Source organism: Condylura cristata, unplaced genomic scaffold (genome assembly GCF_000260355.1).
Source record: "Condylura cristata isolate star-nosed mole 26May11 unplaced genomic scaffold, ConCri1.0 scaffold00003, whole genome shotgun sequence".
NCBI lineage: Eukaryota > Metazoa > Chordata > Mammalia > Eulipotyphla > Talpidae > Condylura > Condylura cristata.
The window spans coordinates 34,846,780-34,866,135 of record NW_004567104.1 but is presented as its reverse complement, the minus strand read 5'-3'; the positions used below and the strand labels follow the sequence as shown (position 1 = coordinate 34,866,135).

Here is a 19,356-nt window from a genome sequence, read left to right as displayed (position 1 = left end):
TCCCATCTACAAAGAGAAGGGCTAGCACCCCAAGGGTGAGAAAAATCATCTCTTCCTCAAAGATACTCTTTCTCAAATGCAGTGAGGTCGCTGATTGGACCTCCTTCAGTCACGTGTTCAGCCTTGGACCAAGCATTGCACCAGGGTAATAGGCTTCTAAGACAGGCTAAATCTGACTCTGAGCAATTTCCAGAGTGGGGATGGGTTCTGGGTTCAAAAGTAAACCATGAATCACATAAAATAAAAGTAGAGAAACCTAAACTTAAAGGAAAGGATAGCTGACAAACTACTGAAATAGGAATCTTCCTGCAAAAATTTGTTTTGCCCTGTTATTTTTATAACCAGAAGCAAGCTTATCTCATAAACCAAGGTTTCTACTAGTTAAGGTATAGACCAAGGTACTGTAATGTAGAGAACAAAAAACACAAAAAATCAAAAAAACAAGTTGATTTCTCTCTAAGGTAGCCATCCATAGGTAGGTCACTGTGCTCTGGGGGTGCTCGGGGGTCACAGGTTCTTTCAGCCTCCCCAGAGGGTTGTTCCTCTGCATGATCAAACACCTCCAAAGCCACATTGCTGCCCATAGAAAGAGGGCGGGGGTAGGGGTGGAGCCAAGTAACTGCCACTTGAGGATGGGCCTGTTTATCCTAAATAAACAGCTGCCTAAGTCCAATGTGTATGTATATATCATGAGATTATTTGTACTAGCAAAAGACTGGAAACCCCAATGTACATCTTTAGGAGACTGACTGAATCCCTAGGATATATCCACACAATTTAGTGTCTGGCAGCCATAGCTCTGTGTGCCTTTTAACTCAGTATTTCCTTAAACTCCATACTTCCTTAAACTTTAGTGCATTTCTGGGGGAGATAGTGGGGACAGTTTCTGTATGCACAGAAAGCGTCTAGCTCAAGTGTCTGCCTTGTAAGGTTTCTGATTTTCTGTCTCAGGGCTTTTCTGAAAAAAGGATCTCATAGAGTCCTTGCTCAGGATAGTCCGAGAGTATAGAAATTTACTGGACCAGCCCCCTACTTTTAGGAGATGGGGATCATTGATTAGGGTCCCAGCCTCCCACTTTCTGGAAGAACATGTTCCTCATGGTTCTTCAGAGGCTCACCAGGGATTTAGTTATGGTGTTTCACTCTGTAACCAGCTCAATAAATATTCTTTATTGAATTTTCCTCCATCACTATCTATTCTCTTCACCTGAATCCTGAAACCACCTTCCATATAAGACATCTGCTTCTAGAACCTTGGTTCAGCTCTACTTTGTGAGAAACTCAAACTAGGGCACACACTAAAGAATATTAATTTCTTTAATATTCTTTAAAGAATATTAATTTTCTTTAATTTGGCATAGATTTCAAGATAAGTTGTTGAGTAAAGAAATGCACAGTATACACAGAATAGTATATATGGAACAGTATAATCCTATGCTATCTTTTATGTAATAAAGGTAACACAATGGGTTAAAGCAGTAGCACTGCAAGCTAGTGCAGCCACTTCAGTGCAAGTTCGATCCCTGGCCCTGGAAGCACATGGTGTGGCAAAACTCTCTTGTCTCTTCAGCTGTTCCCCTCAGCAGTGTATTTCAGTCAATCTGCCTGCTCTGCTCCCTACTCTGTCTCTGGTGAATCCTCTGCACCTCTGGCCTATACCCCAGTTCTGTATGCATAAATAAATAAAACTTAAAAAAAAATAAATAAAGGTGACAAAAGGAATACATATAATTATCCGCTTATGCATGCAAAAATTAGCAGTGGCAGGATATACTAGAAATTAGAAGCTGTTAGGGACAGCAGGAGTGTGGAACAGAGTAGAAGTAACTGGGATGCAAGAAAACTTTCCTGAGCTTTTATATACTTTTAACTTTTGAACCTGTATATTCTACGTATTTTGAATAATCTCTACATATGTAACAAATTTCAAACAATTAGCCTGCTAAATAATGGGCAAAGGAAGTTAATCAACTCTATGAGTTATTAGTTGAGACACCTCTGAGCCTGACAGAGTTTGAAGGTCAGGGTCATGGTGAGACAATTCTCGCTCAGGCACCAGCAGAGCTAGTGAGCAGCGCTCTTTCCTAGAGACTTTCTGAGCTTGTGTGGTATGCCAGGCACCATACTGCTCTGCTCCACTGTCTACCATGTCCTCATGCACTTCTGTATTATTACATATCAATACTATTGTTTCACAACTATAAGATTGATTAAGAAACTAGGATTTGAACTCAGGTTTTATTAATGCCATTATAATTAATTCCAATCTGCTATGTAATCACTGTCTTAGGTCCTAAGTCTTTATTCTACACTGTGAAAACAGCCTTATACAATGCAATACAATGAAAACAGCCTTCTTTGCACAAAATGGGAGAGGGCAAACTTGAGGTTGGCCTCCCTCTCCCCTGCCATGGTAGATGTTTAATATTAGAGGTTAATCACTTTAGACAAACCCAAATTAACATGTAGATAACCTCTGGGAAGATTCATACAGGAAGCCGTCAATCAGAATCAAAATACATCTTTGTAGGTTGGTGTAAATAACAAATTTCAATAACCGGAGGCAGTAAGTGTGTCTTTTCAGTGTTTGAATTTATTTATTTCTCTGTAAAGCAAAAAGATTGGATTAAAGTAGGTTTTCTCAATCTTGGCATTATTGACATTTTGGGCTGGGTAATTCTCTGCTGTTGGGCGTTACACAATGCTTTGTTAGATATGTAGCAGTACCTCTGGCTTCTCCCTACAGCATGCCAGCAGCCATCTTCACCCCCACCCCCACCCAGCTGTGATGCCAAAATGTCTCTAGACAGAGTCATATGTCTTAAGTGAAGGGAAGTAGTAATATGTACCCCATTCGAGAAACTCTGAATAGGATGATTTTCGAGGTCTCTCTAATCTCTGACAGTTTATGACTCTGGGATCTGTGGACAGGGCATGGCTAAGATTACTAGGGGCAAATAACAAAGGATATGAAGGGGCCATGGATTGGGAGGTTTCCCTCCCTTTTGTGAAGCAGGACTGTTCAGCATAGTGACTGTGCTGGGAAGGGCCTCTCTTGAAGTGGAGCCTCCTTAAACTTATAACTCTCCTCCCCATTGCAGCATCTGTGCCTAAGAAAGTGACTCCGGAAGATGCCAAACCAGTGTCTGAAGCAGTGAGGACAGTGGAATGCAGCAAAGGCCTTCCTTTGGAGCCAGATACCCAACTGGAGAAGAAAACCTCAGAAATCCTCATGGACTCTCAACATTCAAATGAATTCGAAAAGAGGCTGAGCCCAGATAAGGCAGTGAAGGAAGGAGGAGAGGTTGACCAGAAGGAATCCCCTGCTCCACAGGAGAGCCCCAGGGCCAAAACTGAAGCAGGATTTTTCCATGAGATGGTAAGACGGACTCATGACCCAGCCCAACCAGTAAAGCCCTTTGTTCCCCAGAGCTCTTTGTACTTCTTCATACAGATTATTTTTGCTTTTTAAAGAACCAGTGTCTGCTTTAGAAATGTTATGAGACAACCTTTTAACCAAATTTGGGATTTATCTTACAATGAATTTCCAGAGGTGCTAGTGATAGGAAGGAGCTATCTAGCTCAGAGTCCGGAGACAGATTCAACTCTAAATATTTCTATCCTGAAGTGATATGTCCTTGGAATATAATGACATTCAATCCTGGCAGCAGCCCAAAACATACATATTATAGCCTACCCCCAAATAGGATGACCATTTATGAAATCCAGGTCTCCTCCTAACATCCTAGATACACAGTTGTCTATGCTTGTTTGTATAATTTTCTGAAAGCTATCCAAGGATCCCATCTTTCCTCTTGTGGCTTCTAGAGGAGTTAAAATATGGTGCGAGAGTTTACTTCCCCCTCTTCCACTTTTAATGGGTGGAATTAACTGTTCAGGATCTTATGAGATGTATTTTCATGGGATGAAGGTGTGAGGAAGTTTTCTAGGAACATCCAGAGAGGTGTCTAACACTTGTGAGGCAGCTCTGTGACCTGAAGGAGTATGCCAAATGGGAAGATGAAGCTTTCTGTCTTTTGGCTAGCTTCCAAGGCCTCGGTTTCCAGAATATGCACAGAAGACCCAACTTTTGGGAGTTAGAGCAGTGCATGGGTGCCACAGTGTCCTCAGGAACACTGAATAAGGGGGGAGGTCCTGAGAAGACTTTTGCATTATGACTTCCAGTAAGAGAATTGTAGAGTAAAGCTACAATGAGATTGCATTTCACAACCAATGAAACAGTACTTTAAAAAAGCCAGTGGACATATTAAAAAGATTTCCAATGACAACAAAAAATCTCCAACAACAAGTCCTGTAGATAAAAAAAAAGAACTCTGTTAGTACAGATGTAAACTGCTGTAAGTAGCCATTATGGAAAGCAATCTAGATTTACCTTAAAAAGTGAAAATGGGGCCCTGTCTGGTGGCGCACCAGAGTGAAAGCACAGCACTGTGATGCTACTGCTTCAGTACGATCTCTGGCCAGGGAGGTGACCCACAAGGCACAGCAGAACTATCCTGTCGCGCCCACTGCTCCCCTCAGCAGTGGGCGAGACTTCGTTGATCTGCCAGACGACTTCATTGATCTGCCAATTCTGCTCCCCACTCTGTCTGTGGTGTATCCTTTTACCGCCCCTGCACCTCTGGCCTGTATCCCAGTTCTGTATGCATAAATAAATAAATCTTTATTAAAAAAAAAAGTAAAAATGAAAATTCTGCATGACCCAGCAATATCACTCTGGGCATCTATCTAAACCACATGAAATGATCACAGTAAATCACCACAAAAAAAAAAAATCTATGTTCCACAGTGTTCACAGTAGCATTATTTGCAGTAAGTAACACACAGAAGCAGCTTAAATATCTACCAGCCCATAACCAGATCAAGAGAATAGAGTATTTCCACATTACAGAATACTATTCAGCCGTAAGAAAAAATGAAATGCAGCTATTTTCAACAAGTTGGATGAAAAGTGGAGAATTTTGTGTAATAAAGCAAATCAGAACCATATAAACACTAGACATTTACATGGCAGACAATTTGATAATGTGAAATACTTTCAACAACTAGGAGGCATCAACAAACACAAGGAGGCCTCAAAGTTTAAGAGGGGGATAAGAGGGAAACCGACAAGGGACACAGTAATGGGGGGGATAATAAAGAAATTTTAGAAAGTTTGTTGTAAAAAAGTAAACAAGGAGAAAATTAATTTTTAATTATCCCATCCAAGACATTAAGAGAACCACTGTCTTGTGCAATTCATTAAAAAAAAGTGAAAATAAAAAAATGTAAGTTATCAGACTCATGCATTTGTTCCATATGTAACAAAAAGGAGTGAGTAGGTGTGGAGAGAAAGAAGAGAAGAGAAAAGAAAAAACAACACTTACTTTGTACACTCTGGTGAGCACTGGGTCGCTGTGCGCGCAAGAGCGTCACTGTCCCAGGCATCTCAGAGGCTGGTGAGAAGTGACGCTAAGTTGACAGCAGGTCACATTTCTCAGAAAAGCCTGCACACCACTTTCTCATGTTGCATATTTTCTCCTTTAGTAATAAGAAGAAAATGCTGTGTTTGTTTATTCAGAAAGCAGATGGCAAGGCAACGTCTTCATGCCTTTTGGGAGTCTCTCATTCTCGTGTGCCACCCATAAAGATGAGGTTAAGTGACACCACGGGGGTTGTTTTATGAGGCAACAGCGCACAGGGATTAAATACTTAAATCCTGGTGTAGACAGAGATGGAGTTTAAGCCTGGTCTATTGCCTTGGGTAAAAATTTAAATCTGTTTGAACATAGGTCTCCTCACTTCTAAAAATGGAAGCTAATTATAGTATTTCTCTCTTAGAGTTGTTGGGAAAATTAAACAAGAAAACAGTTCAAGTATGTTATGCCACATGGTTAAACACCGACTACGCACCCATTATAAATGCTGAATTCCTCATTGCTGGGGTAGTGCTGCCTTGCACAGCTCCAGTTTCTTATTATTACTGAGAAGCAGGGCAGATGTGAGCACGAAAAGTCCTTGGTACTAATCTAATCAGTTTCTTCATTTTTTTCAGGATGAAGATGATCTAGCTAACGCCCTGATCTGGCCCGAGATTCAACAGGAGCTAAAAATCATTGAATCTGAGGAGGAGCTCGCCTCGTTACCACCACCTTCTCTGAAGACCAATCCGGCGCAGACAATCCTTGAGCCCAGTCCTGAGCCCTCAGTTTCCCCGGAGCCTCCCGGAAGCACGTCTTGCTCCTGCGCCCTAGCCCTAGGCTCCACCCCCCAGGGGGAGCGCACTAGGGAACCTACCAATCAGAGCGCACAGGGGGCTGCTTCCGTGACCCAAGGTGAAAAGCAGGCGTCTACCTGTGGGCTCACTACACGGGAACCGGACAAGGGCCGGCGCCCAGATCCTAGCAGCCTGGCTCCCCTGGAAATAATTCCCTTTGAGATGGACTTTCCACGCGCAAGCGTGGAGGTGGGGGACCCAGGGAATCTCTCTCCTCTCCTCCCACCTGCTCCTCCCCCTCCAACACCACTGGAGGAAGCGCCCTCAGTCCTGCCAGCCAGGGGCGGCCTGGAGAGAGAAGATGCTTCCAAGAATTTGAGGACAGACCCGTCTACCGATCAGCTTAAGTCCAAAGGCAGCCCTGAGATCCCCAGCCTTTGCCCAGGAGAAGACACCTCTCCAGGACCAAGTGAAAAGGGAAGTTCAAAGAATGCAGCTCCTGATGAAAAAGACTCTGGTTTTCCAAGCTCTACAAGGGTGGCAGAGACCACCCGACAAGGAGAGGGAGATGTGGCCCATTCAGTCCAGGAGCCCTCCGACTGTGATGAAGATGACACTGTGACAGACATTGCCCAGCATGGCCTGGAGATGGTAGAACCCTGGGAGGAGCCCCAGTGGGTGACCAGTCCCCTTCACTCCCCCACCCTGAAGGATGTGCAAGAGGCCCAGATGCATAGCCTGCAGGGTCACCGACTAGAGAAGAGGCTTTCCCACAGGCCCAGCCTTCGCCAGAGCCACTCCCTAGATAGCAAAACCACTGTCAGCAACCAGTGGACTCTTGAGGGCCCGTCTTCCAGCAGCTGTGCTAATCTTGAATCAGAGCGGAATTCTGACCTTCTGCAGCCACTGGCACCCCGAAGGGAAATTACTGGATGTGACGAGAAAGGCTTGAGGTCCTTTAGGGAGTTCTCTGGCCTGAAAGGGACAGAAGCTCTTCCCATCCAGAAGGGACCAGATAGTTTGCAGCCCAAATCGGCAGAAACTAGCCCTGTCAACCTAGCAGAGGGTAAGGAATCAGGCACACACCTGGGGCACGGCAACCCTCAGGTCGAGCAAAGTAGTATGCCTCAACCAGAGAGCAGCAAGGAGAGTTTACCTAGCACACAGGACAGCAACTTGCCTGGAGAGCATCTGCCGAAGTTACATCTGAAGAGTATTGAGTATGGGCCCCCAAAAGGTAAAAATAGGCCTTCTTCCCTCAACTTGGATTCTGCCATCCCCATTACTGACCTCTTTCGGTTTGAGAACATGGCCTCATTTGGTTCACCTGGAACGCAGCACTCCGAGCCAGGAGACTCAAAAGTCACGTGGATGGCCTCACCTCACTGTAAGGTAGACCCCTGGAGGGCTTACTCCCAGGACACTCAGGACCTGGACATTCTTGCTCACGCCCTGACAGGCCGCCGTAACTCAGCTCCTGTGAGCGTGTCAGCTGTGAGAACCTCCTTTATGGTCAAAATGTGCCAGGCTCGGGCAGTCCCCGTCATCCCCCCCAAGATTCAATACACACAGATCCCACAGCCTCTGCCCTCTCAGAGCTCGGGGGAAAGTGGTGCTCAGCCTCCAGAGAGGAGCCAAGAGGAGCCCAGCTCTACTGGTGGCCCTGCTCGGAAGCATGCTAAAGACGATTCTCTCTGTTCCTCAGACGGCCGTAAGGAAGAGAAACCAAAGCAAGACACGGGAGCCGAGTCCTTGCCAGTGGATGCCTCTGCATGCCACATGTGCGAGGGGCCCATCCTTGCTCCAGACCCAGGCCTGGCTAACGTGTTGTCCACCCAGGATGCAGCAGTGCAATGCAGAAAGCGCACATCAGAGACAGAGCCATTCGAGGACAACCTATTTTCTTCCAAATTAGAACGACCATCAGGGGCTTCTAAGCCATTCCACAGGTCAAGGCCTGGAAGACCTCAGAGCCTAATCTTATTTAGTCCTCCCTTCCCCATTATGGACCACCCAGCCACCTCATCCACAGATTCCAAGGTCCTGCTGTCCCCTATCAGAAGTCCCACCCAAACAGTTTCCCCTGGTCTTCTTTGTGGGGAATTGGCTGAAAACACTTGGGTCACGCCAGAAGGAGTTACTCTTAGAAATAAAATGACCATCCCTAAGAATGGTCAGAGACTAGAGACCTCAACCAGCTGTTTTTACCAGCCCCAGAGGAGATCAGTGATTCTGGATGGAAGAAGTGGGAGGCAAATAGAATGACATTAGTTCACCTGCTGGTGTTTGACAGCAAGTCATGATTCATCTGGAAACTCACAGGGCCAACTTGTTGTTATTCCAGACGCAAGTTATCCAAGTGGGCTTATTTTGACCTCTTCTTTCTTCAGCCTTTTGACCAATTATTAATTAGTCATTTGTCAGAAGCAAGGTCAAGGGAAGCACCCAGAGATGGAATTTAGTTGTCTATAGAGCAGGCAGAAGGTCAGGCAAAGGTAGACGATGCAGGGCTTGCCTTCATTGAGATTTAGGGCTCATGTGAGTTGTACTATTCCCACATTATAGGAGAGGATAGGGGTGAAGCCTCAGCAGATGAGGAAAGACCCCCAGATGGGTGTCCATCACTACTACTTGGTCATTTTAGCCAGTGGGTGCCTTCTTTTCTTTCTCTCCTCCCATTGCTGAAGAACAGATTTGTGGCACCCATCTACCACCCACTCCAGACTCTCAGACCATTATCTATTACTGATGAGTATTGGCTATGACGTCTCCTGAAAAAAAAGAGAAAACCTTTGCCTGTGTTAGAAACTGTTACTATTGAAGTTTAAAGACCTTTTGTTTACTACATGCTTTCTAATGCTCTTTAAAGCATGGGTTCTTTTGACCAGTTTTCTGACAAGCTTTGTAAAGGTGTACTATCTAGAATAGAAGCAGATTTGGAAATGCAAACTAACATACTTTGATATCCAAGTGGGTGTGTTCAACATATGCTCTTCCCCCAATTCCTCATAAACCTGTCCGAGATAGTGCCATACACCAGCATAGAAAATCAGAATTTGTACTCAAGAACAATCTCGGAGGCTGGCATAACCCAAGACTTTTCTGCTCTTACTAATTTGAGCCTCCAAATGCCATAACCTGACCTCTGATTTGTACACTTAGTTGCTGGGCAGAGTGGGGCGGAACTGAAGGTTACCTCAGTGGAGAGTGTTAACTCCTTATTCAGGTGTGTAATAGTGATGTGATCTGTTTTCTTTCCAGTATCAGGCCATGGCTGGGATGAGATCGTAAAAGAGAAGACTCACACATAGGCAGAACTCTACTCCACACTGAATGTGTTCAAATTGCTGCGCTATTGGCAGGGAACACCTCTAACTCAGCTTCACTCTCCTATGCTAGGCCGGGACCAGCCGTATAGGAGAGGATAGGGGTGAAGCCTCAGCAGATGAGGAAAGACCCCCAGATGGGTGGCCATCACTACTACTTGGTCATTTTAGCTAGTGGATGCCTTATTTTCTTTCTCTCCTCCCATTGCTGAAGAACAGATTTGAGGCACCCATCTACCACCCACTCCAGACTCTCAGACCTTTTATTCTCCTTTCTGTATGCAAGCAGAAGCAATAAAACCAATCTGATTTTATTCTAGTTATTCAGAACTTCTGGTTCCTTTTCAGCTGAAAAGAGGAAGGGAAACTTATATAACCTGCTGGCAGATTTTGGTGCTCCCTGAAAAAAGGGCTTCTAAGGAACCCTTCTCAAAGCAAAATCTATCAAGGTATCGACACTGTACAACTTAGTAAAATAACTATCTTGTTTGAGAAACCAGGAAAATAGGACCTGTTTTTAGTCCCATGTGTGCCTCTTCTCAAACTCAACTCTGGCTAAAACTCTTTCCAGACGTCTGAGGATTAGCAGTATCTGGGCTGACTTTACAACAAAAGCTAGAGCTGGCTGGGTGGGGAATGAATTAAAGTCATCCTTTGAGAAACTGGGAGCTGCCACCTATAGCACATACATATTTCTTTTTCCCTGTTCCCTGATAAGCCTTACCATTTTGAAATCTTTTCCTTTAAAGCCAGAGTTTATGACAGAGATAAATTCATTCAGATGAGTCGCTTTCGGAGGGCCCTGAGATGAGGGAGCAAGGCAACAGTTCATATGCCTTTGCTCTGTGCTTTCACATTCTCCTGAGATGAGCAAGACTCACCCAACAGCCAGTGAGACATCAACCATTAAGTAAAGCCCTTGGGAAAAGCATTTCCCCCCCAGGCAAACAAGGTGAAGAAATATAGTGGCGACAGATGAGAAAAGCCATGTTCAGAAGATTTGGAAAGTACATTCCTACCTTATCAGAAAATGTGGGCACATGGCCTTTATGTCCGCCTCCGTGCACTGCGGTGCCTACATTTTGATAAAGACCATGAGCCAGTGAGACTGAGAGAAGGAAGGAAGAGCTGCACTTTGTCTCACCACCAGAACTCTGAGCCGAGTAGAGAAATATTTAAGCTATTTTATGATCGTTGGAATTTCTGTTGGTAACGCAGGATATATTTTTATTTAGAGATAGACTGAGAAGCTGCCAATTACATATTAACATGTGAGTTCAATACTAATGGCTAAAGCGTACATGTAGATTTCTAAAATAGCTGCCATCTCTTCATGTGCTGACATCTTTGTCTCATCTTCAGGACATGGGTATGTGGCTGTCATGAGACACAGTGACAACTATGTGGAAACACCTCCTACCATTACCTTTCCTAGACAATCCAGAGGGCTTAAAGCTGGCTCGCCTTCTCAGTCAGTGAGCCGCCATTGGTGTGCACCTCTCTAACTAGCTCCCAGCCTGTCATTTGTCAATAAACATTCCTAAACTTACAGGCTGGGCCTAGGCTGGTGCTGCTGAAAGAAAATTCATTATATTTTTCCCTAAATTGCTCCCCACAAATATCCTGAAATAAATCCTCTGTGGTCGCCTACTCTGGAATAGAAGTGCAGACCCGCTGGGAGTGGGTGCTGGGGAATCAGATTGCCTGCTTCCATCCAAGTGAGAGACAGAAGAGGCTCTGCTGTCTTTAGGAGGTTCTACCTGGTGCCCCAGAAAGGCTGCAGACTCCAACTTTCAAAGGGCTCCTTTATTACAACTGTCAGTCTTCAACACTGACAGGGTGGCTGGTTTCAAATGCTGCATTTGAAGTGAAATGCACAATGTCCTAATGTTATGTTTTAGCACTAGTAACCTATATTTACTGGCAAAATGGCCCTCCTGAGCCAACATTTTTGGTCCAAGTGGACCAAATACAGGGAATTTAGTTTTTGTTTAGTTGCAAATGGAATATGAAGACATCTGATCAAGAGTCCCTTAAAATTTTTGAATCTACTCTAAGCCCTAAAATTCAAGATACTGCAAATCTAAAACTTTGGGGTTCTGGGAAAAATTTTTAAATGTAGATTATCAGCATCTTAGGAAATAATTTATCAGTGGCTTAGGTAATACTACACTGGGAAACTTACAGTTCTTAAATCCTTGAAGAGTCTAATGAAAAAGTAGTAAATGAAACAGTCTAAACAATTGAGCAAAATTTAGAACCATTAAGTCACCAAATGATATCAGAAGGTAAAAAAATGTATATGGAAATTGTTATAGGATTGTTAATGGTGTTCATATTACCGACTTTATTAAAGGTTTCTCAATTTAAAAAATAAGCTACTTATTGACTTAAAATAATGAAATTAAACAGGAGTGTAAATTGAAAAGCTGCCAGTGTGACACTCAGCTGTTGAATTTGCTTTGATCATTTAAAACATCAAAGTGGCAACGAAAATAGTCCTCAGGATTTGACATGGCTTTAATTGGTTTGGCTGTGAAGCCCTGAGGGATCCTGTGCAAACGAGTGAGGTAATACCAGTGTTCTACACTCCTTGAGATAGGCTCTTAGAGACTTCCTTCATCACAAAATGAGCTAACTCCTGCTGATGGTGAAGCATAGGTCCAAGATAAGCTGTCTAGTGTTTAGCACATGATACTCATATTTATTTGATAGTCTTTTGCCTTGTACTCCTGCTGGTAGAGTTCCTGGAGAACTTAAAATTCAGTTGCCTAAGATTTGGTAGGGAATGGTTCGTAGTAATTCCAATTCCCACCATAATTGATTAGGGCCATACTCTACCATGGCTTGTCCCATCTGATGACAACATGAATCTTGGGATTCAGATTGCCAAAAGTATGTCTTTAGGCACTTCCAGTAGAAAGGCCAACTCAAAATATGGAATGATAAAGAATGTGTCCTTCTTTATCAATACCCTTCCTAAAGGCCAGAAGAGCAGGTGAGCATCTTTCTAAGTATGGAGAAGTGGGGAAGATGGCAGAGGATGATTGTGAGGTCAGTGTCCACAGTGTCAAAATTGGGGGCCACCAGTGATTGACTGGTACATAGTAGATAATCTAGTAGCCTTGAGATTCAAGAGCAAAGCAGGGATCATTTCTTTATAAGGGTGAGAGAGGATGCAGTTAATATAAGAAACCCATGAAGTACGTTAGTGTGTGTTTTACTGGATAAATCACAATGCTTTGCAATAACAATGCCATAGTACTTCCTGGTTTATAATTCTGCAAGGTAAAGCACTTTTTCAAACGAGTTTATTAGAAAGTCACGTGATTTCAGCTGTTAAGCTCAACAAATATGTTTCCAAAGGTATAATCAAAATGTTTTTCTATTGATTAAAAAAGTATAAATATTAAACCTATCAACAGACATTTAAGTGTAATTGAAACAGATTGTTACGCTTTAAAAATGTATTCTAATAAATGATATAAAGTATGCTTACAATGGCAATGTGAAATAGGGGCGGACATGGGATGATCAAAATTAATTAATAGTTTAGCCTCATTGTTCTAGTTTACTCCATTTGATGTCACTTTTGTTACTTCAAGGATTGGTCTCAAGCAAAATTGCTGATGTAAAATTGCTCCAGTAAAATTTTGTTACTTTATGTCTTAATAATTGTCAGATATATGCAACTCAACCTTATTATTTGTATAGCCACATCACCTGTGCTGTCCAGTATAAATCAGTGGCTAATGTATGGAAACATGAGAAGGAAACTATTGCTTCTCAAAACTCCTCAGCTTAAGAAGTTACAGGGTTGTGGTCCCACCTACACAAATGTGAGAAATCAGTTTTTCTTTTAGTTGAATCAATCAAGAAGGGCAATTCTTTCATTTGCAAGATTACGTTACTGGTACTCTGGGAGTCAAAACAGTAGAACTTTGTTACCCTGCTACATGATATTATAAAAAAAGGGGTGGGGCCACTAGTAGGATTTTCAATGAAAAATATCACTGCCAAGGGGCCAGAAATACTTTGGCAACAATATTGTGCTTAGGGCCTTATACCACAGGTCTGTGCCTGACCACTTCCACTGTTGCCCCAAATGCCTTGTCCCTTGTACTCTGGTTCCCACACTCCTATTGTTCTCGCCTAATCTCCCCTCCCCACCCTGACACATAGTTCCTCTCACTCCTAATTCTTCCTATAGCTGCCTTGGAACTCTCTCCCTATAAACTCCGCTACAACCTAATCTCTTCTCTAGATGCTGCTTCCCCTTCCTGGACTTCAGTAACACTTGACACCCCCCAGGACACTTTCCCCATGCATGAAAGAGTGGACATTAATCCCACTTTACACATATAAGAAGCCACCACCTCAGTGTCCTTCCATTAATACTACCTGTGTCATACAAAAATGTGTGGTGTACCCCTCACCAAGATGTATGACACCCAGCCATTTTAACTTCTGTCATTCTTTGTGACCACATGTATTCTGTGTCCCAGTTTTTCCAGTTTTGGGGATTCCTCTTTCCTCTCTATCTCATGTCCACTGGCATCCCAGATGACTTTGTATTCCCAAAGAAAACCCACTGAACAGCTTTTTGCCTCTCCTCAGTGTTGGGCCTTTGCATCCAGGGCTATACATCTGGCTGTTGCACATTCCAGAACTCTGATCCTACACTCCCATGTTTCATTCTCAGTATCTCGTATCTGAGCTCCTTTATTCCTTCTGTTTTTTCAAGATTACGAAGACCTGGTCCACCTACTCTTATGACAACATACACCCACCACACTGCACTCCTTTCCAGATCTCAGGGTAGCTCATCAAAGCCATCCTCCCCAGCACCACAAACTTCCTTGACCCCAGCCGTCAGTCATACCTGCTTGGCAAACCTCCAAGCTTGGAACAGATAGATTACTACCACTCATTTACTTTACCCTGTTACTTTGTCTATTGAGTCAGACCAAAGAAACTCACAGAACCCTGGGATGAGAGCTTTAGAAACTCATGACCTACCACCACATGGACTCATCCCCTGAATTCACAAAGGCTATTATTCACTCCCTCACAATAATTGCTCATTTTTCCAGTTTACACTGTTTCCCTAACCTCCCACTGTCACTTCCCTTTATCCGTATATGGTACATAACTCCTCTTGCTCAGAGGAAGGGCTGTCCCTCTTCTCAAGAGATCCCAAGACTCCTGTGTTCTCAATCTCTGCATCCCTTATTCTTTCATTTCTGTACCATTCAGCCTTGTTCTCTTCAGACTTCTATCAGGCAGCATATAAACATGCTTAAAAAAAAAAAAAGTCTCTGCTATCTTAAAAACCTTTCGGCCCTCCCTGGTGGCACAATGGGTTAGAGCACAGCACTGCAAGCTAGCTGCACCTGCTTCAGTGCAAGTTGGATCCCTGGCTTGTGAGGTGATCCACATGGCGAGGCAGAACTCTCCTGACCTGCCTACTGCTCCCCTCAGCAATGTACCTTGTTGATCTGCCTGTTCTGCTCCCCACTCTGTCTCTGGTGAATACTCTCACAGCCCCTGCACCTCTGGCCTGTACCCCAGTTCTTGCATGCATAAATAAATAAATCTTTTTTAAAAAAATACCTCCTCGCCCAACTCTGGCCCCCTTTACTATCTTTTGGTGTCTAGTTTCTTTCAAATCTTTAACTTTTACTACCTACTTCTTCATTCATTATTCTAGACCACCTGCAACCAGAACTCCATCTCCCTTACTCTGTTTAAATTTGTTTTGCTACAGTTCCCCAATGATCTAGCAACAAGATCCAACAGTCAGTTCTCTTGATTTCCCTCTTCAATACCATTGATCTTTTTTCCCCTTTGAAACATGAATTCATATCCTCTCTTGGACTTTCATTTATTAGTCTTGTTCATTTGAGCACTTCCTCTACCCTTGTGTTCTGTTACTGACCAGGATTCTATCCTCTTTTCACTCCACATACATTCCATTATTTTATGCCCATGACTTTTCTATCATAAGTACTCACCTCTCACTTTCCAACTTTTTTAAAAAAATAATATAAGTTTACTTTTACATCACTTTGTGCCTTTTTCCATCTCAATTGTTATCCCCATGGGCTTCCTATCACCAAATCACCCATGTGCCATAACCATAGTCCAGTATACTTCCCTTCCCCACCGTTTTTTTTTTTTTTTTTTCATCAGCACATTTTTAATCAGATGGAGGATACCTAGGACTGTTTCAAAAGAAAGTGTGACATTTAGCAGGTATTCCTTCACAAAAGAGAGGGGTCATTCTAGGATGTGGGGATGAGTATGAATCTCCTGCTTAACTTTGACCAGCCAAGAAACTCTTCCCCTTGACACTCAGTATCACCAGTGCTGTTGTGAAAAGATTTGCAATGAGCTAGTTCAGCTTGGACAACAGTTCTTCCTGTTCTGGCCGAGCTTTGAACCTTCCTTTGAAGTCTTCTTCAGTGTGCTCCTTCACTGACAATCTGACACCTACAGGAAGACTGCTGTGGATTATTTCCAAGAAAAATCTCTGCATATGTAGCGCTCAAACCACTTATCTGAATTACTCGCTCATGAGTGGTAAGAATTGAGTCCATGAACATTTTGTTGTCCTGGAGTTGCAACACCTCCATGGTTTTCGTGGGCATAGCATAACTTTCCTGACCTTTAATGGAGAGATGGTTGCAGAGGTTGTGAACATACTGGGCATAACTCTCTGCCAAGGACATGTCATATGCAGTCAGGTGAACATTTAGAACTCCATATTCATAATCAGTCCCCAAATTAATGGGTCTCACTTCCACTTTTCCCCTCTTCTTCTTGGGCTCTTGTTCCTTAATTAGGTGCTTATATCTTCCAATGCCATGAGTGGGTTTTGACCTCTATTGCCGACTGGTACTCAGTAGAATCCCACCTACAGAACAGATGGGACTGTCTCCTGAAATTCTTAAGAGGGAAAAGGCTTGTTTAAAAATGATATCATTTTGCAGATATAGCACCTTTCCTAAAGTTCTGCTCATCCTTCGCTGCTGCCACCTGCAATTCTGAAAGTCGAAATGCGCCCGGAGCAGCCTTTTTCCTTGGTGTCTGAAAACACTCCCCCCACCGTTTTTTATCCCATTTCCCACTCCACCCCCGTAAAATGTCTCTGGCATATAGTTGTTCATTAGTACTATTTTCTCCCCTGGTTCTTTATACTCCTGCTATGCCACTCCAACTTTTCAAGCATGCTTTCAAAAATGATTGGCTAACTGGTCTCCCATATGCCTCATTGACATTGTTCAAACCTAGCCTACATATTATTGGTGCTTAAGTTGTCTTAGACTCTCAAACTTCGCATACATCAAATTTAACTAGCGAATGTGTTGAAACAAACTTCTAGATTCCATCCAGAGTTTCTTAGTAGGTTTGGAGTTGGACTTGAAAATTCCCATTTATAACTAGTTCCCAATTAGATGATGCTATCAGTCTAGACATCACATTTTGAGAATCCTTGACTTGAGAACCCTGTGAAATATTGCCTTGTTATTTCTAACACTTTTCAGTAGCTATCGTCTACCTTCAAAAGTTCCAGATTCTCTCACGGGGATTACAACTGAGATGGGAAAATGCACAAAATGATGTAAAAATAAACTATTATTTATTAAAAAAAAAAAAGTTCCAGCTTCTGCCTGGTAAAAATTACTTGAAAAGCTTGTGAAAAGTGTCTATTAGTGTCTCACCCTCAAAATTTGGACTTTTCCAAAGCAATCTTCAAGCATGCCACTTTAAGAATGTTTTTTAAAAATCCAAATATAATGCAGAATTCAACTCCATCTGTAATCTAGTCCTTGCCCTATTCTCTAGTATGATTGTACTAGTTATTTGAAAAAAACCTACTGCACACCTTGAGTTTATTCTCACTGCATGAGCCCTCTTCACCTTTGGGGTAAACTCCTTGTCCTGGTCCTTCAAAACACATCTTGTTATTACTACTGCAGTGAAGCCTTCCCTGACACCACAGCTTCCAAGCATTCTTTCTCTACTCTATATCCTTTAAGTATTTGCTTTACTAAACCCTGTTTTTACAATTATTTACTTGTCTGTCTCCCACTGATAAACTCTGAATATCACTATCTCCAGTACCCAGCAGTGTGTCACATAATAACTGCTCATTAAATAGAAATTGGGGTGGCAGTGGCAGTGGTGAATAATAGGGAAGAGAGAAAGTACAGGAAACTTAGCATGGAATCAGAGCAAATGGGATATTGAGAAATATTTTCCTTAAGCTTATGCTTACGAACTTCTACCTACTCCTGACTCAGTCATCATAAATCACACAGATAGTTATGCTTCTTCCCTTTTCTATTAATCCAACTTCGGGCAACTGTTGTTTTACTATCTACCATTTTTCCACATACAAAAAATTTCCCGTTACAAAAATTATAAAAAAAAAGTAAACTGTAATGGGTATGCATGTCCTGTCACTAAGGATGGTGTCCTTTCTTTCACATGACCCTCAGGTAACCAGAAACTTGTTGACTGTCACCTGAAATAGCTGAAATGGCAAGAAGCACGATGAGCTCAAGGGTTTTAGCCTCCTGTCCTATCTGGAAGGAGATGGGGGCACTCTGTAATTCCAATAGTTGAAAATAATTTTTAGTTCTTATATTCATGCATCTGTTTAGCCTATCTGGCACTGCTCCTCCTCTGCTACTCCTTCAAGAGTGTCCAAAACAGGTCAAACTGGAAAGAAGTCATGTCAGCTTACTAACACCACCCGTTGTCTTAAACACATTATTTTGGCTACTTTTCAGTGACAGAACTTAGTTGGGGTCATCTTGCTGAGATCTTAAAGCCCAAGCCACACATTTCTTTTGTCATTGTCAAGTGATTTCCCCAAAATGTTTGCTAGTGAAAATAAGTATATAATAATAAGTCCAAACAATAGTGAAATGGCAGATTTCCCAGCCTCCCCCTCAGAACATTACAAAAAAACAACCAATACACTGGTTATCTCGCATCTTCTAATGTACCAGAATTGTTGCCACCTCAGGGAACTACTGCTGTTACTGGAATGAGGATGTCCCCCTCCACGCCCCCATAAACTATATACATAGTTGTCTGGTTTCATCTGATCTGTTTTCAGTAACTAACTAATCAAAGATACCTTCTAGTAATGTCATTTTAGTATCTACTTCCTTGGCATTATAATTTCTCTTTACATTTAGTACTACTACCAAGAGACATTATAAATTTATTTAAGGAACATCATGGAGCCCCCATTTTGTAATCTCTGTGAGTGTGTTTGTACTTTTCACTCACTGTTATATATTCCAATACCTAATATATATAGTGCTTGGTGTTCAATACTTGTTGAATGCCAGAAGACTCAAACTTGTGAGGTTATTTTTTTTTTAAAGTCTAATATCAAAGTATTTTAGGAACCAACAGTTAAATTTAAATATAGCAACCACAAAATAAGATATACATAGCAATCACCTTGGGGAGCTGTACACATGCCTAACTCCTCACATGCTGTCTTCACTGAAAATCTTTTGGGAAAACTTAGGCAAGAAGAGTTTTCTTCTTGCATGAATTTATGAACTATATGATTGGCCTTAATACTTCATGTCATACTGTGTCTCACTACAAGTTTCACAATATGAAAAATCCAAACCAAGCACAAAAACATGAAAGAATATATTCAGGCTCTCAAGACAGGGCCTCAGAAGTTTAAAATACTAGTAACAAAATTAGCTGGCTAAGTACCACTGTCAAGAACACAGATTGAAAAGGATTAATGCTCACAAACATGAAGGTTCTGGAATA

At 42.4% G+C, this 19,356-nt stretch overlaps 1 protein-coding gene and 1 pseudogene across 1 annotated transcript in view; one reads left to right on the top strand and one right to left on the bottom strand.

The window, feature by feature from the left end:
* ARHGAP31 (Rho GTPase activating protein 31) overlaps nucleotides 1-14,880 on the top strand; it is a 100,780-nt gene extending 85,900 nt beyond the window's left edge. Inside the window, exons 11-12 of the mRNA XM_004675195.2 lie at nucleotides 3,102-3,379; nucleotides 6,056-14,880. Of these exons, the coding sequence (XP_004675252.1) occupies nucleotides 3,102-3,379; nucleotides 6,056-8,482 (2,705 nt within the window). The 3' untranslated portion in view covers nucleotides 8,483-14,880. The remainder of the gene's footprint in view (nucleotides 1-3,101; nucleotides 3,380-6,055) is intronic.
* Nucleotides 14,881-15,699: 819 nt separating this feature from the next.
* LOC105854257 lies at nucleotides 15,700-17,152 on the bottom strand (annotated as a pseudogene).
* Nucleotides 17,153-19,356: the final 2,204 nt, after the last annotated feature.